The following is a 27,240-nucleotide window of genomic DNA, read 5'->3' as shown; positions in this document are numbered from 1 at the left end:
ACTTATGGAAGCACTAGCCTGTTAGACGAAACACTTTTGCCGAACTTCTCCACCTGTTTTAGTTACCTATCGAACAAGTTACTTACCTTCGGTAACGTATCTGGTAGAGACATAGTCTAGCCAACTATCCCCAGGCATCTGACTGAATCCGGAAAACTTTCCGCAGGGCGCCGCGCGGCTCTGCCCTGACGTCCACGGACGTGACGTCAGCGGAGCCATATATGCCCCTCCTGTCGCGCTGACGTCAGTTTTCGTCGGAGAAACTTTTACACGCCACAACGCGGAGCCACCACCAAAAAACTGTTAAAATATGGGAACAGTGTGCGAAAATGATGAAAAGACATGGAATAGTGAAAAACAGCACCATAAAGGACAGTGCCAGCCACTCTATATTGTAAACTAGTAAAGGGAATGAGCGAAGCACCGCTGAGAAGCAACTCTGCAAAAGTGAAGGCCAACCACCCTTGGAGGTAAATGAAGATGTAAACATCATGGCAGACGACAGAAAGTCTGCAACCTTAATGTACAACTGTGAAGGGCAACAAGTCCGGAACACAGGAGCTAGGACAATTGACCACAAGACGTCACCAGAAAGATGTTGTATCCCTATTAAGAGACTTATAAAAAGTAGAACAAGAACCCTTCTGTAGGGTTACATGAGCACCCCTCATGCGAGATACGCCATAACAAGCAGGCAACTGGCAAAAACAGGCACTAAGCAAGCTGGACACCCACTAAAGAGCTCGTAGGTGAGCAGACAGGGTCAATGACCACGGACACCAAATGAAGAAACGTTGACCGCATGATTTTGCTTTGTAACAGCACAGAGCAGATATACAGGCAAAAGAAATACGCTAAAAAATGAAGCGTCACACAAGAAGACTAGGGTACGCGAAAAGTACCAACAGTCATGAGGAAGCAGAGGTGGACGGAACAATGTCCAGACCAGGAAGCTAAAGCAGCCCCTCGCCCAGGAGGAGCAACTGTCCCCCGCAAGATAGAGGAGGAGACAGAGCTAGACAGGACAACCGGAAACATTCCGGACCAACCGAATGTATCAGGGGTCCAAAAAGCGAGTTTCCTAAAGAGAACACTCCCCTTGAGAGTGGTGACAGCAAGAACCTCAAGCAGAAGTGTTGAAAACACCTGTGCGGAAAGCAGCAGGCAATGTGTAAAAAGCTGTTGGGAAAATGCCCAGAAAACGAGGGCACAAGGCAATGTACAGTAGAGAGATACAGAGCGAATCCGCACCTTTAAAGACAAATGCTGATGGACGAAAAACTATTACCCGAACCCCTAAAGGGGAGGGGAGAACCAGCACCACAGCAGTGGAAGAAACAATGCAAACACCCTATGATAGCAATTATACCAGGGTTCATTTCCAGGTTACGCCCACACTAAGAACCGTGCCGCACAGTGGTTGTATCCTGGTGCAAAACAAGGGCAGGGCGTCAGAGGTGAGCACAGCGCCTGAACTGAACAGAACAAGGGCCTTACGGATAATGACTGGCAAACGAAGAGCAGCCATCAAGGGTAAGAGGATCACAGCAACGCTGAAACCTCAACCCCTTGAATACAGGGAAGGCAAAAGCTATATGGTAAGGACCCCACACCTAGGCGTAGAAGGACTACCGACAACTAGAGCCAATTGCACTGAAAGCGCCTTAGAGCGATGCTAATGTTAGGATCGCAGAACTGAAAAAGAGGGCCACAGCAAGATTGTGGCGAAAACTCCATAAGAGCGTACCAAGGCGAAGGCAGCCATCCAATAGCCTATAAATAAGCCCACATAGGGCTAGTGTCAACCCCTGCGAGGGGAGTCCTCTTTGGCAAAACACACATTCAGAGGACTGAAAGGAAGACGGAACCAGCCGTCCGGCTGTACTGAACAAACATTGAGATGGTGGAACAACCGCCTACACCATCCGGGTCCCATGCAAAGAACCCAGGACACCTTTGAAAGTAAATTAACAAGGCAACATTGCCGATATAGAGGAAAGAACAGAGGAAAAACACTAAGGCAGAAAATCGTGCCGCAGAAGTCATGGCAGTCCAGACATGAGGCGGGAGACCGCTGAATCTGTGTGGCTCTCAAACAGGTTCACACCATTGAATGGCAGATCTCTAAGAGCATCCCGAACATTGTCCGTGAAAGGACTGTCGCGCAGCCAAGCATGTCGGCTTAAAGCCACAGACCGAGCAAGAGCTCGTCCCACCGAGTCAGTGGAATCAAGGGAAGAGCGGAGGGAAAATTGTGCCATTCCCCTGCCATCATGTAGAAGGCGGATCAAGTCCACCCGTGGGCCTTCTGGAAGTGAAGGAAGAAGGTCCTCGATTAAGTCCCAAAGGGTAGAAGACGCGTGTGCGAACAAACAAGCCATATTCAATGCGTGGATGCCAGCACTGGCAGAAGCGAAAAGCTGGCAATCACATTCGTCTAACCACCTAGATTTGCTGGTGGGAGGCAACCGAGGCAGGGCGGAGGAAGACTAAGTCAAAGGCCGCCTGAACAACTAGGACCTGAGCCCTAGGATAAAGGGTCACCTGAGGAAGACCTCGCCCATGTGCCCAGTATGATGTCAAACAAAGATGCCCCAAGGGGCAGCAAAGTGTCCACTTCAACTGGCTCCATATGGAGAAGATCCAACAAGGGATCAGTAGGCAGAGAAACCACAGGGGGCTGAAAATGAAGAATAGCTGCCGCCCTGTTAATAGCCAGTGAGTAGGTAGCACTAACCTCAGTTTCCATCCGGAAAGGCAACAATAACCCATCAGTAGGAGATGGCTGAAGACTAACCCGTCCACTAGACAGGCTGAGCCGTAGACTACGCCACACAAGGTACCTGCACCATCAGCCGAAACGGCCTGAGATCAGGGGAGTCCAGAGGAGCGTCAACCTGTGGCATAAGAGGAGGCGTAAGCGCGAGCACCAGTGTCGACCGACACCACGTGGGAGTCACATCACCGTCCGATGAGTCGGTGGGATATCAACCTCCTGAAATTGAGAAGACATGGACGTCTGCACAGGCGTCGATGAGCCGTAGTAGTCTGGACGTCTACGACCTCCAAAGGAGACTCGGGCTGTGCGCCGTCCGACGTCGACCCCACTGCAACATGTGGGGAACAGGGCGTCGAGCCCGGCGCCGCCTCCGACGTCAGCGCAGGGCTATGCGGAGACTGAGGGGTGGGCTAGACAGGCAATTGGAAGGACCCACTGGGCCATGTCCCGTCTGCGTCGTATCAGCTCCGGATTCGATGCACACAGCAGGTGCCAAGGATGAATTCGCCGGCGTGGACTAGACATGAGTGCCTTCCACCTCTATGGGACCCGAAGGCGCACCAGGGAGAGGGGGTGACCCAAAGTAAGAGTGGAGTGCTTTAGAATAAGCCTCCATTTGGGCTTGTGTCGCTCCGGCACCCATAAAAGGGGGGTACGGAGGAGACGACCGCCAGACGCCTGTTCCCAGTAGGAAGCAAGAAGTAGTCACGGGTATAGAAGCGCCTCCGAACAAAGTCTGCGGGAACGACCTCAGGAGTGGGCTCGATCCCTAGAGGGAGAGCGGCGACGCGAAGGTGCAGGACCGGACAGCCGTGCGGCCAGTAATTTCATACGACACTCCCGTAAGGACTTCAGTTTCATCCGCTGACAATCGTCACACTCATTGGAGTCGTGGTGCACCCCGAGGCACCACATACAGATGGCGTGCGGGTCCATTACCGACATTGGACGTGCACAGGTCTAATACGCTTTAAAGCCCGAAGGCATTGCACACTGTTCCGGGACGCCGAAGGCGTCGAGAATACCTGAAAAACAGGTCAAGGAACTGCTGGTTATCCAGGAGCCACGTTGGGACGCGAAAAAGGAGAAAATTGACATCAGCGCGCCGGGAGGGGCATATTTGGCTCCGCTGACGTCATGTCCGGAGACAACGTCAGGGCGGAGCCATTCGGGGCTCTCCCCGGCGAGCAGAGGTGCTGCTGTAGAAAGTTTTTGGGATCTAGTCTGACGCCTGGGGATAATCTAAGTTAAGGAATCTGCGGCTAGACGTCTCTATCAGATAGAGGGAGTCGGGAATGTGTTGGGGTTAGACTTGCTTGCAAACGCCTGCACAAAGCTTTCAGGGGAGTGGTGCTGAGATAAAAAATGGCAGGTAGTCCAGGGCACAGCTGTGGTGTCGTGCAATGTGGAGCGGACTTGGGCCCAGAGTAAGGTTTGGCCGATGCCCACACCAAAGTATCTCTAAGGGCCTAGTTAAAAGAGAAGAGGGGTTCAATGGATGTTTGTCCCAGTTGAAGGACTTCTGTGAGAACATTGGTCTTCACCTCCTAGGTGAGAAACTGGAGGTTAAGGACTTCAGCCACCATATGCATCACCATGGCTTAAGAAGCACTCTCCTGAGAGCATTTGTCTTTGTGGAGGCTGATGTAGTGGAGGAAGTGGGTCTCTACAGTGGCTTTAGTTGAGGTCGGACTGGCACAGACTCTGCATCAGAGGAAAAACTGAGCCTAGTCTTTTAGCATCAATTATATCATTGTAGTACAGGGAACCAGCGTGGGCACATGGGGACCCAATGTGAGTTCAAACGGTCCTGCTGGTGCAGTGATAGAGCCCACTGGTGGTAATCCAGTGGAGAACCTTTCAGCTCTATGGGGCCTAAATACGTGACAGTGGGAGTCGGCAAAGATCCAGTGTCGAACCATCGCCTTGCAGAACTCTTTGATTGATTTCAGAGTGGCTGACAGCTCCGGAAACTCTGGATCCGATCCTGCAACTTGTTCCAGCACCACCAAAGCCAAACAACTTCGGGACTAAGATAAAGAGGGGTGGTGCCGCCCCCTGCCTTCACAGGGGAGTGTGAATGGCAGGAAGGGGTAGAGTCCTGCGTAGATATCTTGTGGGGGTTCTTTTTTTTCTGAATTACCCAAGGACTTTGATCAAGATGAAGATCAATACCTTGAACTACTCCAGCAACTTCTGGATCTTGAATGGGACTGAACTTTAGATTTGGACCGGTCTTGTTGTGAAGTCTTCCAGTACTTAGAAATATGAGTTTCCTACTGTGAACTCTAAGGCCTGCAGTGATTGCAGGTCATAGGAGTTGTGGCTTCACCCCTAGCAAATTCTATGAGGATCCATCACAGACATCTGTTTGCAACATTCTTAAGGGTTTAAAGCCTGTGTTTTTCCAGGGGACATGTCTTTTGCACATTGAGAATGATTTTTTTTGATTGAGATAAGGTCTGAAAGAGACGAGAGATAGTTCTGGATCCGCTTGTGATGGTGCAGAAAGAAAGTAACTCAGGCCAATGCTGGGGAGTGGGGCCTATATAGGATATGTACATTTTCAGAACTGCGTCAGCACCTACTGCTGTGCAGAGGTACAGCTGAAAATGTTTCCAGATCCAGTCGGACGCCTGGAGAATACTCAAAAGTTGAGGACTCTGCGGCTAGAAGAGTTTATCAGAAACAAACTATTCTAGTTATTTTCTTAGAGTTTGTTGGGTACTCTTACATAAATTAGAATTTCACTCATTACAGCCCCCTTCATATTTTCCAAAATTCACTTTAAGCACAGTGGAAACTGTCAAGACCGCATGTTACTCGAAACATGAAATGGTTTCTTATTTAACTTTTAACCTGTCAGGGCTTACCTCTCTCCCTTTGTGAGTCACCAATGCAGCCAGTGGTTTCGCATAGAATCGGCTGAACGAAAAGCCTAGGCATCCATACATACTATTGGCTGTGAGCTTCAGCGCCTTTTGCCTGATGTCATACTGCAAAGAGTTACAGAAATATAAAGTCACCAAATATGTAACATGATTAAACAAAATACCGCAGGAATATGGTGCAGAGGGAAAGCGTAACAGGAGAAAATGAAGTTAATAGGTATGCAGTAATATACAGCAGACAGACAGGGAGAGAAGGATTCAAAATAAGGGAAAATAAGGAAGTAGGGCAAGAAAAAGAATGGGGAGCAGGGCCTGGTTGGACATGAAAAGAAAGGAGAAGAGAACCCAGAAAAGAGAAAAGGATAAATCCAGGAAGGGCTGAATAGATCCAAAATGAGAGCCCATCAAACGAGAGTAATGATGTACTAGACATGGAAGAGTCATAGGAGGGAACGAAGGGAGACCTCGTTGAGGTTGGTGTTGAAAGACTATGGGGTGAATGAGATCTCCAGAAAGGAAACCAGAGCCATCCGAATGGTTACTGTGCTGGTCAATTATAGGGAAGACACTGACAGGAGCAGAAGCAACATCTCCGCTTTCTACCTGTTCTTACTATTAACAACTACACTGGTTATCTTTCTCATTACAATGAAATGTTTTATATTTGTCTTGAGATGCCACATTGCCTTTGATGTTTGTGTATACAAACCCTGATCTGTGAGCACAGAGCCAGTTCTGTGATGCTTGTTCACTGAGCCCGGCTGCAGCAGAAAGAAAAAGCTGTATATGCTGGAGAACCCATGACTCCTCTCTTCCTTCACTTGGTGGTGTAATATTACTTTGGGTTTATTAGCTGAAGGTACTGCGCAGATAGACAGGAGCCACTGCAGACTGTGAAATCGCCCATGGTAAAGGGGAGCTGCAGAGGGCCACCCTGCACATCTCAAAGCACGGAACTTAGAGTGGACTGGTTTCCCAAGTTGACATTTGCGGGGACCCGCTGTCAAACCTGACACAGGTCAGTGACACCATGCTCTATCTCGAAGAACTATAGAAGAGGATCCCTGGGCATAGGTTATTTTCATTTGAAAGGTATACTGTGCAGTTCAGGGATTGGGTTACCCAAAGGGATTGGTCTCCCACAGTTTCCAGACATTAAGAGCATTTTTGGTGTTTCAAAGGTGACTCAAAAGGATCCTCTATGGCCCCTTTCCCTCTAGCGATTAAGGGTCTTGGGCTCAGGAAGAAGGAGCTGGTCGAAGCACCGCCTAAAGGTTCCCAAGATTTAAAAAAAATGGTGTTACTTGAGACAATCTTTGACTTTGGGTGGTAAGAAGTTGCGTGCGATGTGGGAAGCTTTCAATGAATGGGATTTGTATACGGTGGAAAAAGTGCACGAGTGAAGTCAAAGAGTAGTCAAATTATTTTTGGAAAAATTAGGCTAAACCCATGGGCCCACAGCACTTGAAAAGAAAAACATTTTACCCGACGAATGCGGGACAATTGTGAACGTGCCATCGGAATCCACGGGATGGGAGGATGAGGATGTGGTCCTAATTAAAATGTTGAATAGTAGACCTCACTATTCAGAGACTATCAATGGGTAGGAGGATGTTGATAAGGAGAGTAAGTCTGAGAAGATTAAAATATGATTGAGAAAAGGAATATCTACAGATTAAATTAAGGGAAGTAATGTGAGGGATCTTAATGGGTTAGCTGATGGAAAGTATCAACACTCGTCAGATGTGCACCATGAGGGATACATTTACTACGAGGTCGAAGACCACTGTCAAGGGTGTAGTCCTGTTCAATGCTTAAATCTTGGGCGACCTTGTCAATACTACAGCTGGTGTCAACACTAAGTGATACCAAAAGTGTGATGCCCCTTAATTCTGAAACCGATAACTCGGACAATTGAGGTTTGCTTACTGTATGTGAGCTATTGTACATATTTAGATGAAAATGGCATTTCAATTTCAGATTCCTCACAAATTTGAAAACATCAACATTCAAATCAGAAAAGCAACCATTGTTTATTGGACAGAAACTAAGACCTTTATTTGAGGCAGATCTCTCACAACTAGTGAGTACATGATTAGACAAATTTAATACAAGATCAACAGATTTGGTACAGGGTTTAGAAAACAAATTATTGGGAAAACACCTGCCATCATGGTTTGTTTAGTCTTTTTCTGATTCCTGATAAGTACTGCTTTTTTGTCCATTTTTTCTCCTCTCCCCCTCTCCTGGTCTTAAAGTACGTTTCTGTATTTTGTCCCCTATTCAGCACGCTGGTGGAGTAATGTCCACTATTGAGGACGCTATATAGACATTATTATTATAGTCTGGACAGGAACAAAAAGTGACTTTGAAGACTACAATAAATATCTTAATGACAACCAGTACAATGTAAGATTTACCATGACCATGTCCCAATCGAGACTGCAATTCTTGGAAGGTACATAGTACTCTATTTCGGAAAAAGACCTCTGTGAATAGCATCTTACATTTCCAAAGTGCGCATCCATCATGCACTAAGCGTGCAATTCAGTTTGGTGAACTCGTACCTATGCAGAGGAACTGCAGTGAGGACAAGCAATTCAAAGGACACGCTGGTCAAGTGGTTTCCAGATTAAAAGAGAGGCTACAATGATGAGCTTCTGAGACAGGCATTTGAAAAAACATGTGAAATTAATTGTATTGATACTGTGAGGGTGAAAGAAAAAAGGAAACAAGAACGCTTATCCTTTATCACTACCCATTCTAAACTGAACCATGAGGTTTTCAAAATAATGAATCGCCATTGGGTATTGCTAAAAGATTTACCTGGTATCAATCATTTGGTCAAAGATAAACCTAGCATCACATACAGGAGGAGCTGTACTATAAAAGAAATGACCTGTCTGAGTAACAGGTTCAGGAAAAAAAAAGCAGCATGAGTCTTGGTTACAACGTCCAACAGGCTTTTTCCTGTGTAATAATTGTATAATTTGCCATCTGGGACGTAAAGTCAATGAATTTGATTACAACGCCAAAAAGAAGTCCCCCATTAGACAGTACATCACCTGTCAAATCATATATGTCATAAGGTATGAAATGCGTTTGGGTAGATATATATGTGGGTAGCACCATTCGCCCATTGAAACAACTTATTATGGAACACCGCAGGGCTTGCATCAATGGTGATCAGACTTACTCCTTGGTGTCACATACATGCACCTCAAACTTAAACAGAGCCAATTTCAGGTTTCATGGGATAGATGTGGTTCCCGTAAACCTGAGAGGAGGTGATAGGGAACTTTCCCAACGTAAGTTAGAGGCTAAGGAAAATACTACTTACCAGTATGCATCTGTTCTTGGCATGTAGAGCTGCAGAATCCTACATTTAGCAATAGATCGCCACTTGGTGTTGGGCTCGGATGATTGCAGGTTGTTGTTGTCTTCTTGGAAGAAGTCTTTTGTAGTCACGAGATAGGAGACTCCTCCCTTGGACAATACTGCGCATGGTCATCAACTCCATCCTCAGATTGTTTTTCGCCATGATGGGAAATGATGGAGTTAGTAGAAGTAAAGAGAAAAGGATGTCCATGCGTGTGCATCTAAGTAAGATGAGTACTGGAACGGATACAAGTCCCGGGGAGGCGGGAGGGCATGTAGGATTCTGCAGCTCTACATGCCAAGAACAGATGCATACTGGTAAGTAGCATTTTCCGTTCGAGGCATATGAGCTGCAGATCCTACATTTCGCAACGATTGTGCAGCAGTGTCTCCCCTAGCGGTGGTCGCTTGTATCCGTTGCAGCATACTGAAAAAGTGTTTTAAGGACAGCTTGGCCTACTGCAGCTTGCTGCTTCGCTTGCACGTCAACACAATAGTGTTTAGTAAAGGTGTGTATTGTAGACCATGTTGCTGCTTGCATATATCCTCTAATGGTATGTTTCCTAAGAAAGCCATAGAGGCTCCTAGTTTGCGAGTGGAGTGTGCTCTAGGAGGAACTGTTAGTGTAGGTTTAGCCTAGTGATAGCATATTTGAATACACTTAACAATCCATCTAGCAATACCTCCTTTAGAGATAGGATTGCCTTTGTGTGGGGGAGAGAAGGATACAAATAGTTGTTTTGTTTTCCTGAATGATTTAGTCCTGTCTGTGTAATATAGTAGAGCTCTTCTAACATCTAGGGTGTGCAAAGCTCTTTCTGCAACAGAGTCCAGTTTTTGAAAAAACACTGGTAACTCTACTGATTGGTTTAGGTGAAAAGGCGTAATCACTTTTGGTAGGAATTGTGGATTGGGTCTACGAACCACTTTGTTAGGATGTATTTGAAAAAATGGTTCTTCTGTTGTGAATGCTTGGATTTCACTAACTCTTCTGAGAAAGGTAATGGCAACAAGGAAAGCAGTTTTCCATGTTAGAAATTGTAGTTCACATTTATGTAACGGTTCAAAAGGGGGTCCCAGGAGTCTTGTAAGGACTACATTTAGGTTCCATACTGGAGCAGGTTGTAACCTGGGTGGGATTATCCTTTTTAATCCCTTCCTAAATGTTTTTATTGCAGGTACTCTAAATAAAGATAGATGTTGTCTTTTGTAAATATGCTGCAATAGCTGCTAGATGCAGGCGCATGGAAGAGTAAACCAAATTGGACCTTTGTAAATGTAGAAGGTAGCAAATGATATTTTGGATGGAAACATCCAAAGGATCAATGTGATTGTTGTTACAGTATATTGAAAATCGTTTCCACTTAGCAGCATAGCATGCTCTGGTAGTGGGTCTTCTAGCTTCTTTAATTATATCCATACAGTCTGGTGGTATGTTTAAGTAACCAAACTCTAGGACTTCAGGAGTCAGATCGACAAATTCAGTTGGCTTGGTTCTGGGAGTCTTATTTCTCCATGGTTCTGTGTTAACAAAGATGGTGTGAGCTGTAATTTCTGATGTGGAACCATTGAGAGATCTAGTAGCGTGGTGAACCACGGTTGACATGCCCATGTAGGGGCCACTAGTATCAGTTTGAGGGACTGTTTTGAGCTTGCGTACAACTAGTGGGATGAGTGGGAGAGGCGGAAAAGCGTACGCAAATCTACCTGACCAATTCATCCATATTGCATTCCCCTCCGACCGTGGGTGTGGAAACCTGGCGGCGAAGGTTGGGCATTTTGAGTTCTCGTGGGTGGCAAACAGGCCTATTTGTGGATGCCCCCACATTTGAAAGAATGGTTGAAGTACCTGTGGGTCAACTCCCATTTGTGAGTCTGTTGTGATTGACGACTTAACAGATCTGCTATCTGGTTGTGGATCCCTGGAAGGTGTTCTACTGTAAGATGTATGTTTTGAGGAATGGCCCATCTCTAAATGTTCTGTGCAAGTTGGGACAGTTGCAGAGCGTGTGTCCCCCCCCCCCTGTTTTTCAATGTAGTACATGGCTGTCATAGTCCGTTAGGACTAAGACAGCTTTGTTTTGGATTTGTACTTGAAAAGTTTTGAGTGCTTGGAAAATTGCTAGCAGCTCTAGGTGGTTGAAGTGGAACTGTTTCTGTTGATTGTTCCACTGATCTTGTGTGGTATAATGCAGTAGATGGGCTCCCCATCCTGTGAGGGATGCGTCTGTCGTGAGCACTACTTGTGGAACAGGTTCTAGGAACGGCCGTCCCTTTGTCAAATGTTTGGTGTTCCACCATTGTAGAGAGCGATATGTACAGCTGTCCACCAACACCAGGTCTGTGAGCTGACCTTGAGCCTGATTCCACTGTTGTGCTAGACATTAATGTAGTGGACGCATTTGCAGTCTTGCGTGGGGATCTATGAAGATGCAAGATGCCATCATCCCTGTTAGAAATGGGATCCCTGGCTGGCCAGGGCTTGCGCCAAAGTCAGTCAGAGACCACCACTCCCAAGTCAGGGCAAGGGAGTTACACGCCAAGATTACCCCTGCTCACCCTCTAGGTAACGTGGCGCGAGCAGCAAGGCTAAACTTGGAGGCGATATGAGTTAAGTATTTGCGCACGCACCCCAGCAACAACACCCAAGGCCCACCACAAAAGAAACTCCACACAAGGTTATATATAAAAATAGCCTTTGTATTACACCAAAACACATTAGATAACACACAAACTTTACAATGTGCCAGAGGCACGGGCAGAATTTACAGGGGATATGTACAAGACAGGGCCACATGGACCACTGTCAGGAATCAGCACTTTTAGAACTCAGCACTAGGTAGAATTAGCACTTAGGACATGGAATAATAAGCACTGTAGCACACAACCAGTAATCACTGGTAACCAGGACCTCACTAGCACCACCTGTACTAGCAAGGAAACAACCAACTAAAAATCACCATACATTTAGGGGTATAGACCTGGGAACAAAACACATGACGCCTAAACACATTCAGAGGTGCAGATAACACATGATGCACAAAATACATTCAGAGGTGTAAGAGCAAGGCACATGATGCATAAAAACATTCAGCGGTGTAGAACAAGGCACATGATGCATAAAAACACATTCAGCGGTGCAGGGGCGGAAAGCACATGATGCATCAACAATACATTCAGAGGTGTAGCAATCACAATTGCGCCAAATCCACATTAGCCACCACCTGTGGCAGTCCCTGTGTCCCAATGTCAGGGCCTAAACGTGGCAGCTGCCCACAAAGTCTGAGGCAGCCTCTGTGCAACCGTGACCCGCACAGAGTGGGAGTAGCGGCCCAAGAAGCATGCGGTGTTCACCAACCGCAGCCCTAAGCTGGCAGAGGAAAACCAAACAGTTTCAGCTTCTTAGATTCCTTATCAGGCGGAGCGGTAGGGAATGCGCTTTGGGAAGTGGAGGCCTGGATGACCAGGCTCTCCGGAGTCGGGTGAGTTGTTAAAAAGGCAGGATCACACGGGGACGGGCGAGGATGCTTGGCTACGTTTTTATCCACAGGAACCCCCGTGGCTGGTCTAGACCAGGTGCCCATCAACACATCAGTTAACGCCTCATTGAACGGTAGCACCGGCTCCATAGAGCTTGCCGGGGTTTAAGGACTTCAGTGAGGATGTTAAAGGGTCCCCGTAGGCAGGTCAAGGTCAAGGGCCTCAGCCGCTCTACGGAGCACCAGTGTATGTGGCACCCTACTCCATGGCCACATCAGGAAGAGAAAGAAAACCAGGTTCAGAGGAATGGTCAAGGCCACCTGCATCCTCCAATTCTTCTATCCATTCCTGTTCAGACTCGTACTTCCGTGCAAGAGGGTCCTCAGACCCCTCCCAGTCATCCCCTTCCTCCACTGCCCAAGGCAAAGGCTGCGGCAGTGTGGTAGGGACAGGGTAATATAAATGGTCCAGCAGATCCGGCTCCATGTCCCAATTAGGGCTCCAACCCGGAGCAAAATTGTCTGGAACTCCAGGCAAGGGTGGTGGTGGAACAAAAAGGTACCCATTGCGGCGTCGGGAACAGAGCCGCGGGCAAAGGAGCCGGCGGCAATGAAGGGCCCTGAGTTGGGACCGCAGGCCCGGAGGCGTGCCTGTGGGAGCCAGAGGCCTGAAAAGGCGAAGAAAATCATTCACCACAACAGGAGTCGCCGACGGACCCGGATAAGGTGGGTAGGCTACGAGACTCACAGGCTCCAAAGGAGCCAAGGGGGTGGAAACCCCGGCCCCTTCGCCCAGGTACCGACAGGAGGACATCAGAGAGCGTAAGCGCTTCTTCGACTTTTTCATACTAGGTCTCTTACCCGATTCAGAGTGTGAAGACTTCGACCCTGAGAATCAATGATGATGGCTCCGCGGTCGATCCCTCGATCGACCCCTGGACCTTGAACGGCGCAGAGATGACTGCCGGGCCTCCAGCAGCCTACGGGACCACTCCCACAAGGATTTCGGAGCCATGGCCCGATAGTCGGAACATGACCGGGAGTCATAGTCGAGCTCCAAGCAGTAGAGACAGACGCCATGGGGGTCTACCACCGACAGGCCCGCAGGATTTAAACCCAGGCATCCCTACATGGCACTAGGAGTCAAAGACTCAAAAAAATTGGAAGACAAAAAAAGTCTAAAAAGTTAGTCAAAAAGTGACTAGGGTACGTGCTCTAACCGGATCTGCGCTTGCTGGCGCCGAAAAAGAAAATTGACGTCAACGCACATGGGTGGCACCTAAGTAGTCTACTTGACGTCATCTTGGCGCCTACGACGCCAGCGACGAACGCAGAGCCGCCCGACGCCACCTTCCGACACTCGCAGGGGTACTGCTGACGAAAAACTTTCTGGATCCAGTCTGATGCCTGGGGATATTCTAAGGTAAGGAATTTATCACTAATGCGTCTCTTTCAGATAATGTCCTTTTTTAAATACAATTGTTTTGCTTGGTCCCATTCTAGTTGCTATGTACTATCTTTTGTACACCGGAAGTGCATACATCAATGTCCTCTTTCAATTACAATTGCCTTGCTTGGTCTCGTTCTAGTTGTTACGTATTGTCCTTTTTAAACCGTCGTTCGTGTTTAATACGGAAGTAGAAATGCTGGCCATGTAGCAGACAGCATTTACTGGTTTAACACAATACTCTTCTTTTCTCGCGTTAGTATTTAAGGATGGCTGCCAATGGCGGTCTGTGATGACATTATACAATTTCAGCACCAAAATGTTTGTATCGTTTCTCCTTCATTTCGTTCTCCTATTTTAGCATTATATGATGTCACTAGATTGCGGTAACTGCTATACTTTCTTTTTGACATAGTTGTAACCTCACCTTGGCCAACTGTCAAGGTCCACGGTGAAACAACTTTTATGGACATTAGGTCTTTTTTAATTGACCAAAGCACTGAATTGTTTGCAGGTATTCTTTTACACTTCGCATTTCTAATTGCACCGAGCCTTATTCTGTGAATACTAATCAACTAATGTATCACAGTTGTGAGAAGTTGGTCGATATATAGTGCTCACTATTCTAGTGATCACTGTGTATCATACCAAACGACCCTTATTGATGATTGGTTGTAAGTCAACTTTATAGACCAGCTATCCTAGTAGCATGGACAAGAGCAGTCTTTAGGCTAAACTCTAGAGGGCGTGTTAAGCCAGCTGTTATACCATCACATATACCCCTTGAACACCAAGTGAAAGGACACCACACAAGTGTTATGAAAATAAACAGTGTATTTATTTGAATCACAACAGCCCTGTACTCTTTATGAGGACAGGCTACTAAGCACACAATAAAACTCTTACGAAAATACTTCAAGTTGCACAATTTACACAAATGCCCGAGGGGCACGAAAAACCATATACTACAAAAGTGGAATGCGAAATTACTAGCAGGTAAGTACTGTACTAATAGGCTTTGGAATCGCTAGGACTTGACTACTGAACCTTCAGATTACTAATAGGAGGCCTAAGGGATTCGGGTGCAGAGTGTGCACTCTCACGCGGGATGCGGGAGAAAGTCTATGGTAGCTAGTAAAGACAAAGTTAGTGTTCTCGGGCGAACCCGACCTGGTAGGAGAAAAACGAAAGTTGATCCTGACCCTTGGATAGTGAGGCTATGCTGGGGCACCGAAATGCCGAGTTTACCTAGCCCAGGGGCTGCAGCTGCATATGTCTCAAAAGACGTCGGGCATCCTCGTAGACGAACCAGGAGCCTGAAGAAAGGAGTTGCTGGCAGGCGACCAGTGAAGATAGTTCGAGTTGATCCAAGCCTGGATCGAAGATGGATGACACCTGAAAGCAGAGGGGACCAAGTTCGTGACTACTAGCCAGTAGTCAGGTGGCACCAGGAGGGCACCGGATGGTAGTCACCTCGACTAGGTGAGTGGGTGACGCTGTGCTCTGCAGATCTCACGGACCAGGAGGCGTTGTCGGCGACCAGGATGGAGGTGCGAGCTGTCCCACGATGGATGAAGCTGTCGACGTCGCTGGACCCAGGATTGGGGCAACAAGTCTTGGCAAATTCAAGCCCACGCGGTGGACTCAAAATGGCGTCTGGAGTGGACCAGGAGGGTCCGGGGTGCTCCTCTTTTGGAAGGGAGCAAGGGCCAGTCTGGAGCAACCAGACCAGCAGCAGTGATGTCGTCGGGCGTCGTTAAGAAGGCCACAAGCCAGCGGGCTAGTAGCCAAACAACGCGGTGAGCAGCAAAAAGCAGAAGGGCCCCACGCAGATAGTGGAGATGCTGGGAGGCTGGACTTCGGTGCTGGAGCTGCTCAGGGTCGGGGCTTCTCGGACCCCAAAGCACTCACCAGAGGATCCCTCGGCGGTCGTGCTGGATGGAAGTCGTGCAGTTCAGATGATGGCCGGTCCCTCAAGGTCTCGTCGCACCTACGGTTCTCAGCTTAGCTGTAGAGGTAGGTAGAGGTCAGAGGTGACAGGGAAGCCGGGTCTCGTCGTGCTGGTCGGTCGGATTCCTGAGGAAGGACGTGCAGCAAACCGCAGAGTTCTTAGATGGTGCCTGCGGATGCAGGGTGACTACTCCTTAGCCACAAGGGAGAAATCTTGAGAAGAGTCTGGAGTTTCCTTTCGTAGAAAGTAGTTCTTGATGCAAAGATGATCTAATTTGGAAGGGTCCCCGCTCCTGCCTTTATCCTAAAGAAAGGGGTGGGTACGCGACTAGGTCCTGCCCTAGGGGTGGGACCAGGAAGGGGGGTGGTTACACCCCTCTCCCATGCCGGACTTTCCCCAGGCCAGGGGCTGGTGTGCCCCTGGAACTGGTTCTAGCCGGCAGATGCGTAGTGAGCACCGGGGTGCCACTCAGCAGTCACCTTCCTGTAAAGCCCTGCCTACCCAGGATACACAAAACCCTGTCTGGGATGGTGCTAGCACCGCCCCTGACAGGAAACCCTTTGTCCAAGCTCTCCTCGCTGGAAGGACTCCCAGCAGCAGGAGGTCAGACTCGTGTCTGTGGTGGCAGCATCCATTTTGTGGAGCTGAGGCTTTGTTTAACTTTAACCGGGGTTCACAGTTACATACATGTCGTGTCCCTCTAGAAGGGTGGAATGCTAACCCCGTCGCCAGAATTGGCGAGGGGTTAGTATTCCAATTCGTATGACACCTTACTCGACATGTTTTGATAAAGCAATACCAAATATAGCATTTAACCGCGAGGATTATAATGCACTTAAGAGTATATGGTCTGCGTTATCATGGAACAGCTATTAGGACTTGGTTCCGCAAGCTGCAAACTGGCTCAGCTCATGCCAGAGCACCATTTCACACGATTCCAAGCACTCTGCCTTCAGGATTGTCAAGGCCTGCCATAGGAGTGACTGATAGGAATCTGTGTGTCCATTTTTAGGGTTAGATATAGGTATACTATATCTAAAGCAAAGGGTGATTACACCACCTTGCCCCAGCTGTCGTGCAGCCAGTTGTGTCCGATTTAGATGGCCATCCAGGGGTGGCATAATACATGCTTCAGCCCCTGGTAGGCCCTGGGTACACCTATGCCCTGAGTTACAGGGTCTGATAAGGTGGCCCAGTACCAATTGGAAATGTACCTAAGGTACATGGAATCCATTTTAAGAGAGAGAGCAGTATGCCTGGGGTCCTGATTGGCAAGGCCCCAGGTCAACTAAGTCGGAAAACCAGCAAAACACCAGGAAAAAAGTTGGGGGTAACCATAGTCAGGTATCTACCTTCCTACACTTGGCTCAAGCTAAACTTGCTTTAGCAAGAGAACAAAAGTTGTGTGGGTTAGATTCCACTGGTGGCAGCAATATTCCTAGAGAGAAAGACAGGGGCTATGACAATAGAAACCTGACAAAAATTGTGCCCCCCTACAAGGAAGGGGATGACATCCACAAATGGATGACTGCTCTGGAGAGAGCCTACATGGTACAGCAGGTGGATCAGTGGGCTGCAATTTTATGGTACTCCTTTTCTGAGAAAGGGAGGGATAGGCTCCTCACAGTTAGACCGGAGGATGCCAAAAACTACTCTGTCCTGAAGAGTGCTCTTATTGAAGGGTTTGGCCTAACCACTGAGCAATACAGGTTTTTGTTCAGAGACACCCAAAAAGCACAGACTCAGGACTGGACTGATTTTGTTGATTGTGCCACTAAGGGCCTGGAGGGTTGGCTGCAGGGAAGTAAAGTCTCAGACTATACAGGATTGTACAACCTTATAATGAGAGAGCAGATCCTTAATAACTGTCAAAACCAGCTGTTGCAGCAATACCTTATTGACTCTGATCTGACCTCTCCCCAAGAATTGGGAAAGAAGGCGGACAAATGGGTCAGAACAAGGATTAAGCAGAACCCCCAGAACCATGGTGGCGACCAGAATAAAACAGACCAGAAGGGTGGGGATAAGAGAGATAAAGAAAAAGACCTGAAGTCTTCTTCAGGCCCACAACATTCTAATAAGGAGGGTGGTTCCCAAAATGGTAACAAAAAGAAGAAGAATGATGGCCCAAATAAACCTTGGTGCAATACCTGTAAGTCCATTTCCCATTGGGGGAGTGAATGCATCAAGAAAAATCCAGTCCCTACCACTGCAGCTCCTAAAGCACCTGCACCCCCTAGTACAGTCAGCAGTGGTAGTACACAACCAAAGGGTATAGTAGGGTTAACCCTGGGTACTGAGATGGAATCTGGCCTAGTCAGAGTCCCTACTCAGGCAGTTCTGCTTTATGATGTGGACTTATATTTGACCACTACTGTGAGTCCCAGTAACCTGGGCAAGTGTAGGCAGACGCCTTTGATTAATGAGAAACTGGCTCAGGCCTAAAGGGACACTTGTGCCAGTGTCACTATGGTGACACCCGACTTTGTGGACCCTGGACAGATTGTACTAGGTGAGAATTACCTGGTGACCAATGCAAGCAACACCACTACTACACATAGTGTGTCTGTTGTGAACTTCTCCTGGGGAGGGGTAACTGGCCTAAAGAAAGTTGTTGTGAGTGCAGACCTCCCAGTAGACTGTTAGGCAATGATCTGGAAAGCTCAGTTTGGTCAGAAGTGGAGTACAGGACTCATGCAGAAATGCTAGGGATTTCAGCACATGTCCTTGCAGTGACAAGGACTCAGGCTAAGAAGTGCCTTCCTGAACCAGTGGTGGACCTTGGAAAAATAGACCAACCACAACCCAAGAAGAAGAGCAAGAGGGTTAAGGCTGTGCCTTCCCACTTGCCCCAGGTTGAGGATTTATTTATTTATTTATTTATTGACATTTGTAGAGCGCGGCGAATACCCGTGGGCGTCTCGGCGCTAGTTAAGGGATGGATCAGCAACTGGGTAAAGAAGATATACAAGGCTATTGGTCAAATAACCACGTCTTTAGCTGTTTGCGGAATGTGAACAGGGAGGGACTTGCTCGGATATGTGCAGGAAGGGTGTTCCAGAGTCTAGGGGCGGCAACCAGGAAACGCCTGTCGCCCCAGGTGACTGTTCTAGTGCAAGGCACAGCCAAGAAGTTCTGAATAGAGGAACGAAGAGATCGGGTTGGGACATGATGGAGAAGATTCTGTTTGAGAAAGTGGGGAGCTTGATTATTGAGTGACTTGTAAACAATACACAGCGATTTGAATTTGATACGGCTGCGTATCGGGAGCCAATGGAGATCCCTAATGATGTTTGTAACTGGTGCGAACTTGGGGATCCCAGCCAGCATTCGTGCGGCTGCATTTTGGATTGACTGCATCTTATTTGTCACTCGGACTTGGGCATTTAAGAATAGAGCATTACAATAGTCCAAGGAGGACAGGACTAGTGAGCTGACCAGTGTTTTCCCGGCCGTGTTCGGTAGGAAAGGTAGTATTTTCCTAATCATTCTCAATTTCATATGAGCTGAAGCCGCAGTTTTATTCGCATGTGCCATAAAATTGAGGCCAGCATCGAAGATGACGCCTAGATTTCTCACTTTGCTAGCTGGACTCGGCGGGGGACCGAAAGATGGTGGCCACCAGACAGGTGACCAGCCCGGGGAGAGGTGACCGAAGATGACCACTTCCGTTTTTTCTGAATTGAGTTTCAGACAATTCGTGGCCATCCAGTCACCTATTGCCATCATTCCTCTCGTGAATCGATTGGCCACTTCCTCCCCGTCCCCTTTGATAGCCAGTACCAATTGGGTGTCATCGGCGTAGGAGGTCAGGCTCATCCCAAATGCTTTGATGACATTTGCAAGGTCCGACACGTAGATATTAAATAGTGTCGGACTCAGGGATGAGCCTTGAGGGACCCCACACAGCAGAGACACCTTCGATGATTGGTAGGGTCCTAGAGATACTGCTTGTGATCTATTGGCCAGAAACGATACAAGCAGGTCCAGAGCAGTTTTCTGGACCCCCAGTCGTTCGACACGGTCGACTAAGATCTTGTGGTCGACCGTGTCGAAGGCCGCCGAAAGATCCAGCAGTACCAGGAGTGCTGTCCCCCCCTGGTCTCGTATGGCTCTGATGTCATCCGCAGCCTTTAGAAGGGCAGTTTCCGTGCCATGACATTTGCGGAATCCGAACTGGGTGTTGTCGAGCAACTGGTGCTGCTCCACAAATTCCGACAGTTGCTGATTCATGGCTTTTTCTATTACCTTAGCCAGGAAAGGAAGACTGGCTATCGGACGATAGTTTTTCAGGTCATCTTTATTCAAATTGGCTTTCTTTAAGAGGGGTTTGACCAACGTATGTTTCAAAGAAGCCGGGAAAATTCCGGAGCTAAACATAGTGTTGCAAACATGAGTTATAGCCGGTATCAACGTGTCCATAACTGGCATAAGAACTTTGAGCGGACACGGGTCTAATGCAGAACCTGATTTGATTCTTGAAATAATACTCCTTGTCTGATCCATAGTGAGCTCGACAAAGCAGGTCAGTGTGTTATCCCGTGAGGTGGAGGACAAGAATAGTGGCGTAGAGTCCGTGTTTAGAGAAAAAGCCTGATAGATGTCGTTAACTTTTTTGAAGAAAAAATCAGATAAGGCGTCGCAAAGATGTTGTGAGGGAGGTGGTGTGAGGTCGTGCGTGCCACCCGACAAGCGTTTAGTGATGTTGAATAACTCTTTGCACGAGTTTTTGGCAGTCTCAATTTGTGCGGCATAATAGGCTCTTTTCGCCTCTGCGATCATCTGTTTGTACCGGGCAAGTGAGTCTTTATATAATGATTTACTTTCTGGGTCATAGCGCTCCCGCCAAAGTCTTTCTCTTTGTTTATTTAATTGTTTCTGTTTTTTAAGTTCATCCGAGAACCAGGGAGCACTGGGGGAGGCTCGATTCTGGGAGATAGATTTTACGGGCGCTAGCTCAAGTGTGGCCTGATTGATCCAGGTATTGAACTGATTTATGGCAGCGGTGGGGTCATCTGACAGCAATGGCGATGTTCTAGCCAGGAATGTGTTCAATGTCCCCGCCTTTATGTCCTTCCATGCTCTCACCTGTTTGGGGCTATTGTTAACAGCCCTCCTCTTAGAGGCATCGGGGATAGCTAAATGACTTAAAATGGCGTGGTGATCGGTCCATGCCAGGGGGAGGACATCTGAAATATGTAGCGACTCAATATTAGTAAAAATGCCGTCAAGAGTGTGACCAGCGTCATGGGTAGGAGCAGAAATACGTTGATACAGACCTAGTGTTTCCATATCCGCTAAGAGGCATGCAGTGTCTGTGTCACTACTTGATTCAAGGTGGAAATTAAAATCGCCTAACACTGCAAAGTGATCTTCAAGGGCTATGGATTCCAATATAGACCCTAGGCTGAATAAAAATAGGGCACGTGCTCCAGGTGGGCGGTATACCAGTACGCCTTTAAAATTGAAGAGGGGTGTGAGCTTAATACTAAATAGTAGGGCTTCGCAACATGTGGATGGTATCGGTGTGGTCCTGATTGGGAGGTAGTCCCTGACAATAATTGCTACCCCACCTCCCCGCTGGCCTACTCTGTCCTGTCTATGTATGGTGAACCCACTAGGGACTGCTATAACCAAGTCGGGGTCCGAGGCACCATCCGTCCAGGTTTCTGTGATAAACAGGACGTCCAAGTGGGCATCTGTTATTAGGTCTGCAATTTCTTGCCTATGTTTGCACATGGATCGGGCATTGATAAGTGCTAAGTGAAAAGTGGTGGTAGGAGGGGGCGGAGTAGTCAGGGCCTTAATTTTGGAGTTGACAATGTGTGTCCGAAATGAGCAGTGTGAACAAGATAATTGGCAGGATACATCGGATCAGACTTCACAGGAAGCTGGTTCTGCAGTCCAAGAGGAGACTGTCTCTGAGGAACTTGAGCCTGATCAGGTTGAGTTTCTGGGGACAGGGGGACCCCCAAGGGCAGACCTGGGGAAGGCCCAATTAGATTGCCCTTCACTTGAACCCCTCAGACAGCAAGCTGCTGCTGAGGCTGCAGGGAATGCTCAAGGTACCCATAGAGTGTATTGGGATGATGGGCTCCTTTATTCAAAGGCTAGAGACCCCGAGCCTGGTGCTACCAGGAGGTTGGTCATACCTTTGCAATTCAGGGGCTTCCTTCTTACCTTGGCCCATGATATTCCCCTTGCAGGACACTTAGGCCAGAACAAGACTTGGGACAGGCTTGTCCCTCACTTTCACTGGCCTCATATGTCAGAAAATTTCAAGGAGTTTAGTCGCTCCTGTGTCCCTTGCCAAGCCAGTGGTAAGTCAGGTGGCACAACAAAGGCCCCCCTGATACCACTACCTGTGGTGGAGGTACCCTTTGAAAGAGTTGGAATAGATATTGTGGGTCCCATGGATCCTCAAACAGCATCTGGGCACAGATTTATACTGGTGGTAGTGGATCATGCCACCAGGTATCCAGAGGCAATTCCCCTGAGGACCACAACAGCACCTGTTGTGGCAAAGGCCCTTCTTGCAGTTTTCTCAAGAGTGGGTTTTCCAAAGGAGGTTCTTTCAGACAGAGGTACCAACTTCATGTCTGGATACTTAAAAGCAACGTGGAAGGAGTGTGGAGTAAACTACAAGTTTACCACACCCTATCACCCACAGTGCAATGGGCTTGTGGAGAGATTCAACAAGACCCTCAAGGGAATGATAACAGGATTACCAGAGAAGCTTAGGCGGAAATGGGACACCCTTTTACCCTGCTTGCTCTTTGCTTACAGAGAGGTACCACAGAAGGGGGTTGGCTACAGCCCTTTTGAACTTTTGTTTGGCCACCCTGTGAGGGGTCCACTATGTTTGGTGAAGGAAGGATGGGAGTTACCTCTCAAAAAGCCTAAGCTAGATGTTAAGGACTATGTACTTGGTCTCCGCTCCAGGATGGCTGAGTACATGGAAAGAGCATCCAAAAACCTGGAGGCCAGTCAAGAACTACAGAAAGCTTGGCATGACCAAAAGGCTGTTCTGGTTGAGTACAAACCAGGGCAGAAGGTGTGGGTGTTGGAGCCAGTGGCCCCAGCAGCACTCCAGGACAAATGGACTGGACCCTACTCTATTGTTGAGAAAAAGGGAGAAGTCACCTACGTGGTTGACTTTGGAACCCCTAGGAGCCCCCACAGGGTGCTCCATGTGAATCGTTTGAAAGCATTTGTGGACAGGGAGGAAATGAGCTTGCTCATGGCCACAGATGGGGAACAGGAGGAAGAGAGTGACCCTCTCCCACACCTGCTCTCCCAGAACCCTGATGATGGTTCAGTTTATGGAGTAGCCTTGGCAGGCAGCCTCACTGAGCAGCAACAGGTGGACTGCAGACAGGTGTTGCAGGCCCACAGACACATGTTTTCACTCACACCCAGTCAAACTAACTGGTGCACCCATGAGGTGGACACTGGTGACAGTCTTCCTGTGAAGAATAAAATCTACAGGCAACCTGACCATGTCAGGGATTGTATAAAGGCTGAGGTGGAAAATATGCTTGAGCTTGGAGTGATTGAGCCATCAGAGAGCCCATGGGCCAGCCCAGTGGTCCTTGTGCCAAAACCTCATATCGAAGATGTAAAGAGAGAAATTAGGTTTTGTGTGGACTACAGAGGTCTCAATGCTGTCACTAGGACAGATGCACATCAGATTCCAAGAGCAGATGAGCTCATTGATAAATTGGCTTCTGCCAAGTTTCTGAGCACATTTGATTTGACAGCTGGCTACTGGCAGATCAGGTTAGCTGAAGAGTCAAAAGCCAAGTCAGCATTCTCTACCCCTAGTGGACATTATCCGTTTGTGGTAATGCCCTTTGGTTTGAAGAATGCACCTGCCACCTTCCAAAGGTTGGTGAATCAAGTCCTTGCTGGGTTGGTTGACTTTTGTGCAGCATATCTAGATGATATTGCTGTCTTTAGCTCCACCTGGGAGGATCACCTTATCCACCTGAAGAAGGTTCTGGAGGCCCTGCAAAAGGCAGGCCTGACTATCAAGGCTACTAAGTGCCACATAGGGCAGAGCAAGGTTGTGTACCTGGGCCACCTAGTAGGTGGGGGTCAGGTTCAACCACTGGAGAGCAAGATCCAGACCATATAGGACTGGGCTCCTCCAACTACCCAGACACAAGTCAGAGCCTTCTTGGGCCTGACTGGGTATTACAGAAAATTTGTAAAGAACTATGGGTCCATTGTGACACCATTAAATGACTTGACATCCAAGAAGATGCCAAAAAAGGTTCAGTGGACAGTTAGCTGTCAAAAGGCATTTGATGACCCGAAGAAGGCCATGTGCTCTGCACCTATCCTGAAGAGTCCTGACTACTCCAAACAGTTCATTGTACAGACAGATGCTTCTGAGTTGGGGGTGGGAGCTGTGCTTTCACAACTTAATATAGATGGTCAAGACCAGCCCATTGCTTTTATTAGCAGAAGGCTGACCCCCAGGGAGAAACGTTGGTCAGCTATTGAGAGGGAGGCCTTTGCTGTGGTTTGGGCCCTGAAGAAGTTGAGGCCATACTTGTTTGGAACTCACTTCCTAATTCAGACAGACCATAAGCCCCTCTTGTGGCTAAATCAGAATAAGGGTGAAAACCCCAAACTACTCAGTTGGTCCATTTCTCTACAGGGGATGGACTTTACTGTGGATCACCGCCCAGGGACTGACCATGGTAATGCAGATGGTTTCTCCAGGTACTTCCACTTAGAACATGAAGACTTGAAGACTTATCTGGTCAAGGTTAGTTTAATGTCCCTGCGTTTGGGGGGGGGGGGGGGGGGTTGTGTAGGAGAGTAGGGTCTGCTATCCTATGCTCACCCCAAATTTTTGCTTTTTGCTTCACTGGTTGTCGACTTAATGAGGCTGCTAATCAGACCCCCAGCCTGCTGTTCTCTCTAAATTCACATACATGTACTATAGGTACATAACCCAATTGGAACTGGACTCCTTGTCAGCCCCTGTACCATGCACTATAGGTGCTCAGGGCATAGGTGCCAACAAGACCTACCAGGGGCTGCAGCATATCTTTTGCCACCCCTGGCTGGTACTGAAATCGACACAACTGGCTGATCACTCAGCTGGGGCAAGGTGGTGTAATCACCCCTTGCTTAGATATAGTATACCTATATCTAAACCTAACTGGACACATATAAACCTATAAGCCACTCCTATGGCAGGCCTTAACAATCCTGGAGGCAGAGTGCGTGGTTTTATGTGAGATGGTACTCTAGCATGAGCTGAGCCTGTCTGCAGCTGTCGGGACCAATTCCCTTAGCTGTTCCGGGATAATGCCAAACCATATACCAGTAAGTGCATTATAATCCTCGCGGTTATATGTTAACTTTGGTTTGGCTTTATCAAAACATGTCGTGTAAGGTGTCATACGATTTGGAATACTATCCCCTCGACAGTCCTGTCGAAGGGGCTAGCATTCTACCCCTCTAGAGGGAGAAGACATGTTACTTTACTAAAACGCGGTTGATTTTTAAAAGAGCCTCAGATCCACAAAATGGATGCTTCTGCCACAGACTCGAGTCTGACCTCCTGCTGCTGACCGAAACTGAGGAGAGGAGGCCTGGACAAAGGGTTTCCTGTCGCAGGGAGGTGTCACACCATCCCAGACAGGAGATAGTGGATTGTAGCAGGGAGGTTTGAAAGAAACCAGACAGTGCCCGGGGAGCACAAGGCTTCCCCTTGCATAATCTGGCCAAACCGGTTTCTGGGGCACACCAGCCCCAGTCCCAGCGCGGCCCTGGACAAAGGGAAAGGGGTGTATCCACCCCCTTCCTGGGTCCCACCCATAGGAGGGACCTAGCAGGATATCCAGCCCACCAGATTGGTATAAGAGTGGGAGCAATGCCCAAGCATTCAGATAATCCTGATGAAACATAAGAAACGAAACTCTGGACCCTTCGACATCCTACTCGATGTAGAAGACTGAAGAATCTCCCTTGTGGTTAAGGAGTGCCCACCCTGTGCAAACAGGCACCATCCAGCACCTCGACCCTTGCTTTTTTGCAGTTCCCGCCGGAACTCGAGCGACAGAGTTCGACAAGACCAAGCGTGCCTGCCTTCTAACAGCCCGATCCACAGTCCCTTCTGAGCTGAGACCAGTGGAGGCGACCGGAAGCGTGGGGCCCGCCATCTTGGAAAGTCCACGAGACGCTGACCATGCAGCCCACGAGTGACCCTCGAAGCTGTACACTGGGGATTGAGAAGCCCCAGTCCTGAGCCTCTCTTGCACCGAAGCTCACCCCTCCACACTCGACGAGTGCTGGGTGGGGCCCTTCTGCATCTTTTGGCTCAACGCTTTGGCCCGGTCACTTGCCCGTTGGCTTGTGGCCCCTGTGCCGACTAAATCCGAAATCTAACTTGTGATTCTGGTTGCTCCAGACTTGCACCCGCTCCCCTGAAAAGGAGCGCCCGCCCGCTCTGACCCTCCTGGTCCGAGTGCAACGCCATCTTCGAATCCTGCGTGGGTTGCCCTTGCCAAGGGTTCTTTGCTCCAATCCGGAAGCTGACACCGCCGACACCGAGAGCCTGCGTGGGACAGCTCGTGATCCACTCCTGGACATCCCCGGTGCCCCAGAGTCCACGTGGCAGCGGAGAGAAGCGACCCGTCAGCGACCTGAAAGCGCCCGACATTGCCTGGTTCCTTCTGGTTCCACCCTGGTCACTGCAAAGTGACCCAGACTCTGTCCCCTCTGCTTTCAGATCATCTTTAACTTCCATCCACCCTTGGATCACACCGAACACTTCTCGTCTCGACGCCTGCAGCCTCTTCAGCTCCAAGCACCAGCAACCTGCGCGACAAAACCCGACACTACTTCGCACCTGTGCACCCGCTTCCTGTGGGTGAGGTAACTCAGCAACGCCAGTGTTCCCACACTGGTACACAACTCTAGTATATGTGTCCTAAGTTTGATCCTTCTAGGTTGAGCGGAAGTACCTTTAAACAGTAACTTTATAACTTTTACGCACCATTGACTATGCATTGGTGCATGCTTGTGCTTTAAGCGCTGGACCCGAGTCCCGCGGGCTTTTCCAGACTTCAGCATTGCTAGTCCCGACCAGTCCCAGCGATTCCCCAGGCCCTAGGCCTGACCACTGTTCGATTGGTATCTCTTATACCACTTTCTTAATATATGGTTTGAGTGGCCACCCGCCCTCATCCATAATTGTGCAACTTTCATATGTTATACTGTGCTTTTGTTTAAACGCTTGTGCCCCTTTACTCATAAAGAGTTCTGGGGATTATTCTAGTAATAAATACATATAT

At 48.4% G+C, this 27,240-nt stretch overlaps 1 protein-coding gene across 1 annotated transcript in view; it reads right to left on the bottom strand.

Moving 5' to 3' along the window:
- The window catches only part of POLA1 (DNA polymerase alpha 1, catalytic subunit), a 2,033,948-nt gene that overhangs the window by 1,105,790 nt on the left and 900,918 nt on the right, over positions 1–27,240 (bottom strand). The window contains exon 26 of the mRNA XM_086934515.1: positions 5,653–5,775. Coding sequence (XP_086790641.1) covers positions 5,653–5,775 — 123 coding nt within the window. The remainder of the gene's footprint in view (positions 1–5,652; positions 5,776–27,240) is intronic.

The sequence above is a fragment of the Lissotriton vulgaris genome, chromosome 8 (assembly GCF_964263255.1).
Source record: "Lissotriton vulgaris chromosome 8, aLisVul1.2, whole genome shotgun sequence".
Classification (NCBI taxonomy): Eukaryota; Metazoa; Chordata; class Amphibia; order Caudata; family Salamandridae; genus Lissotriton; species Lissotriton vulgaris.
Note: the sequence above shows the minus strand (reverse complement) of the source record. Positions and strands in the feature narration are given on the sequence as shown.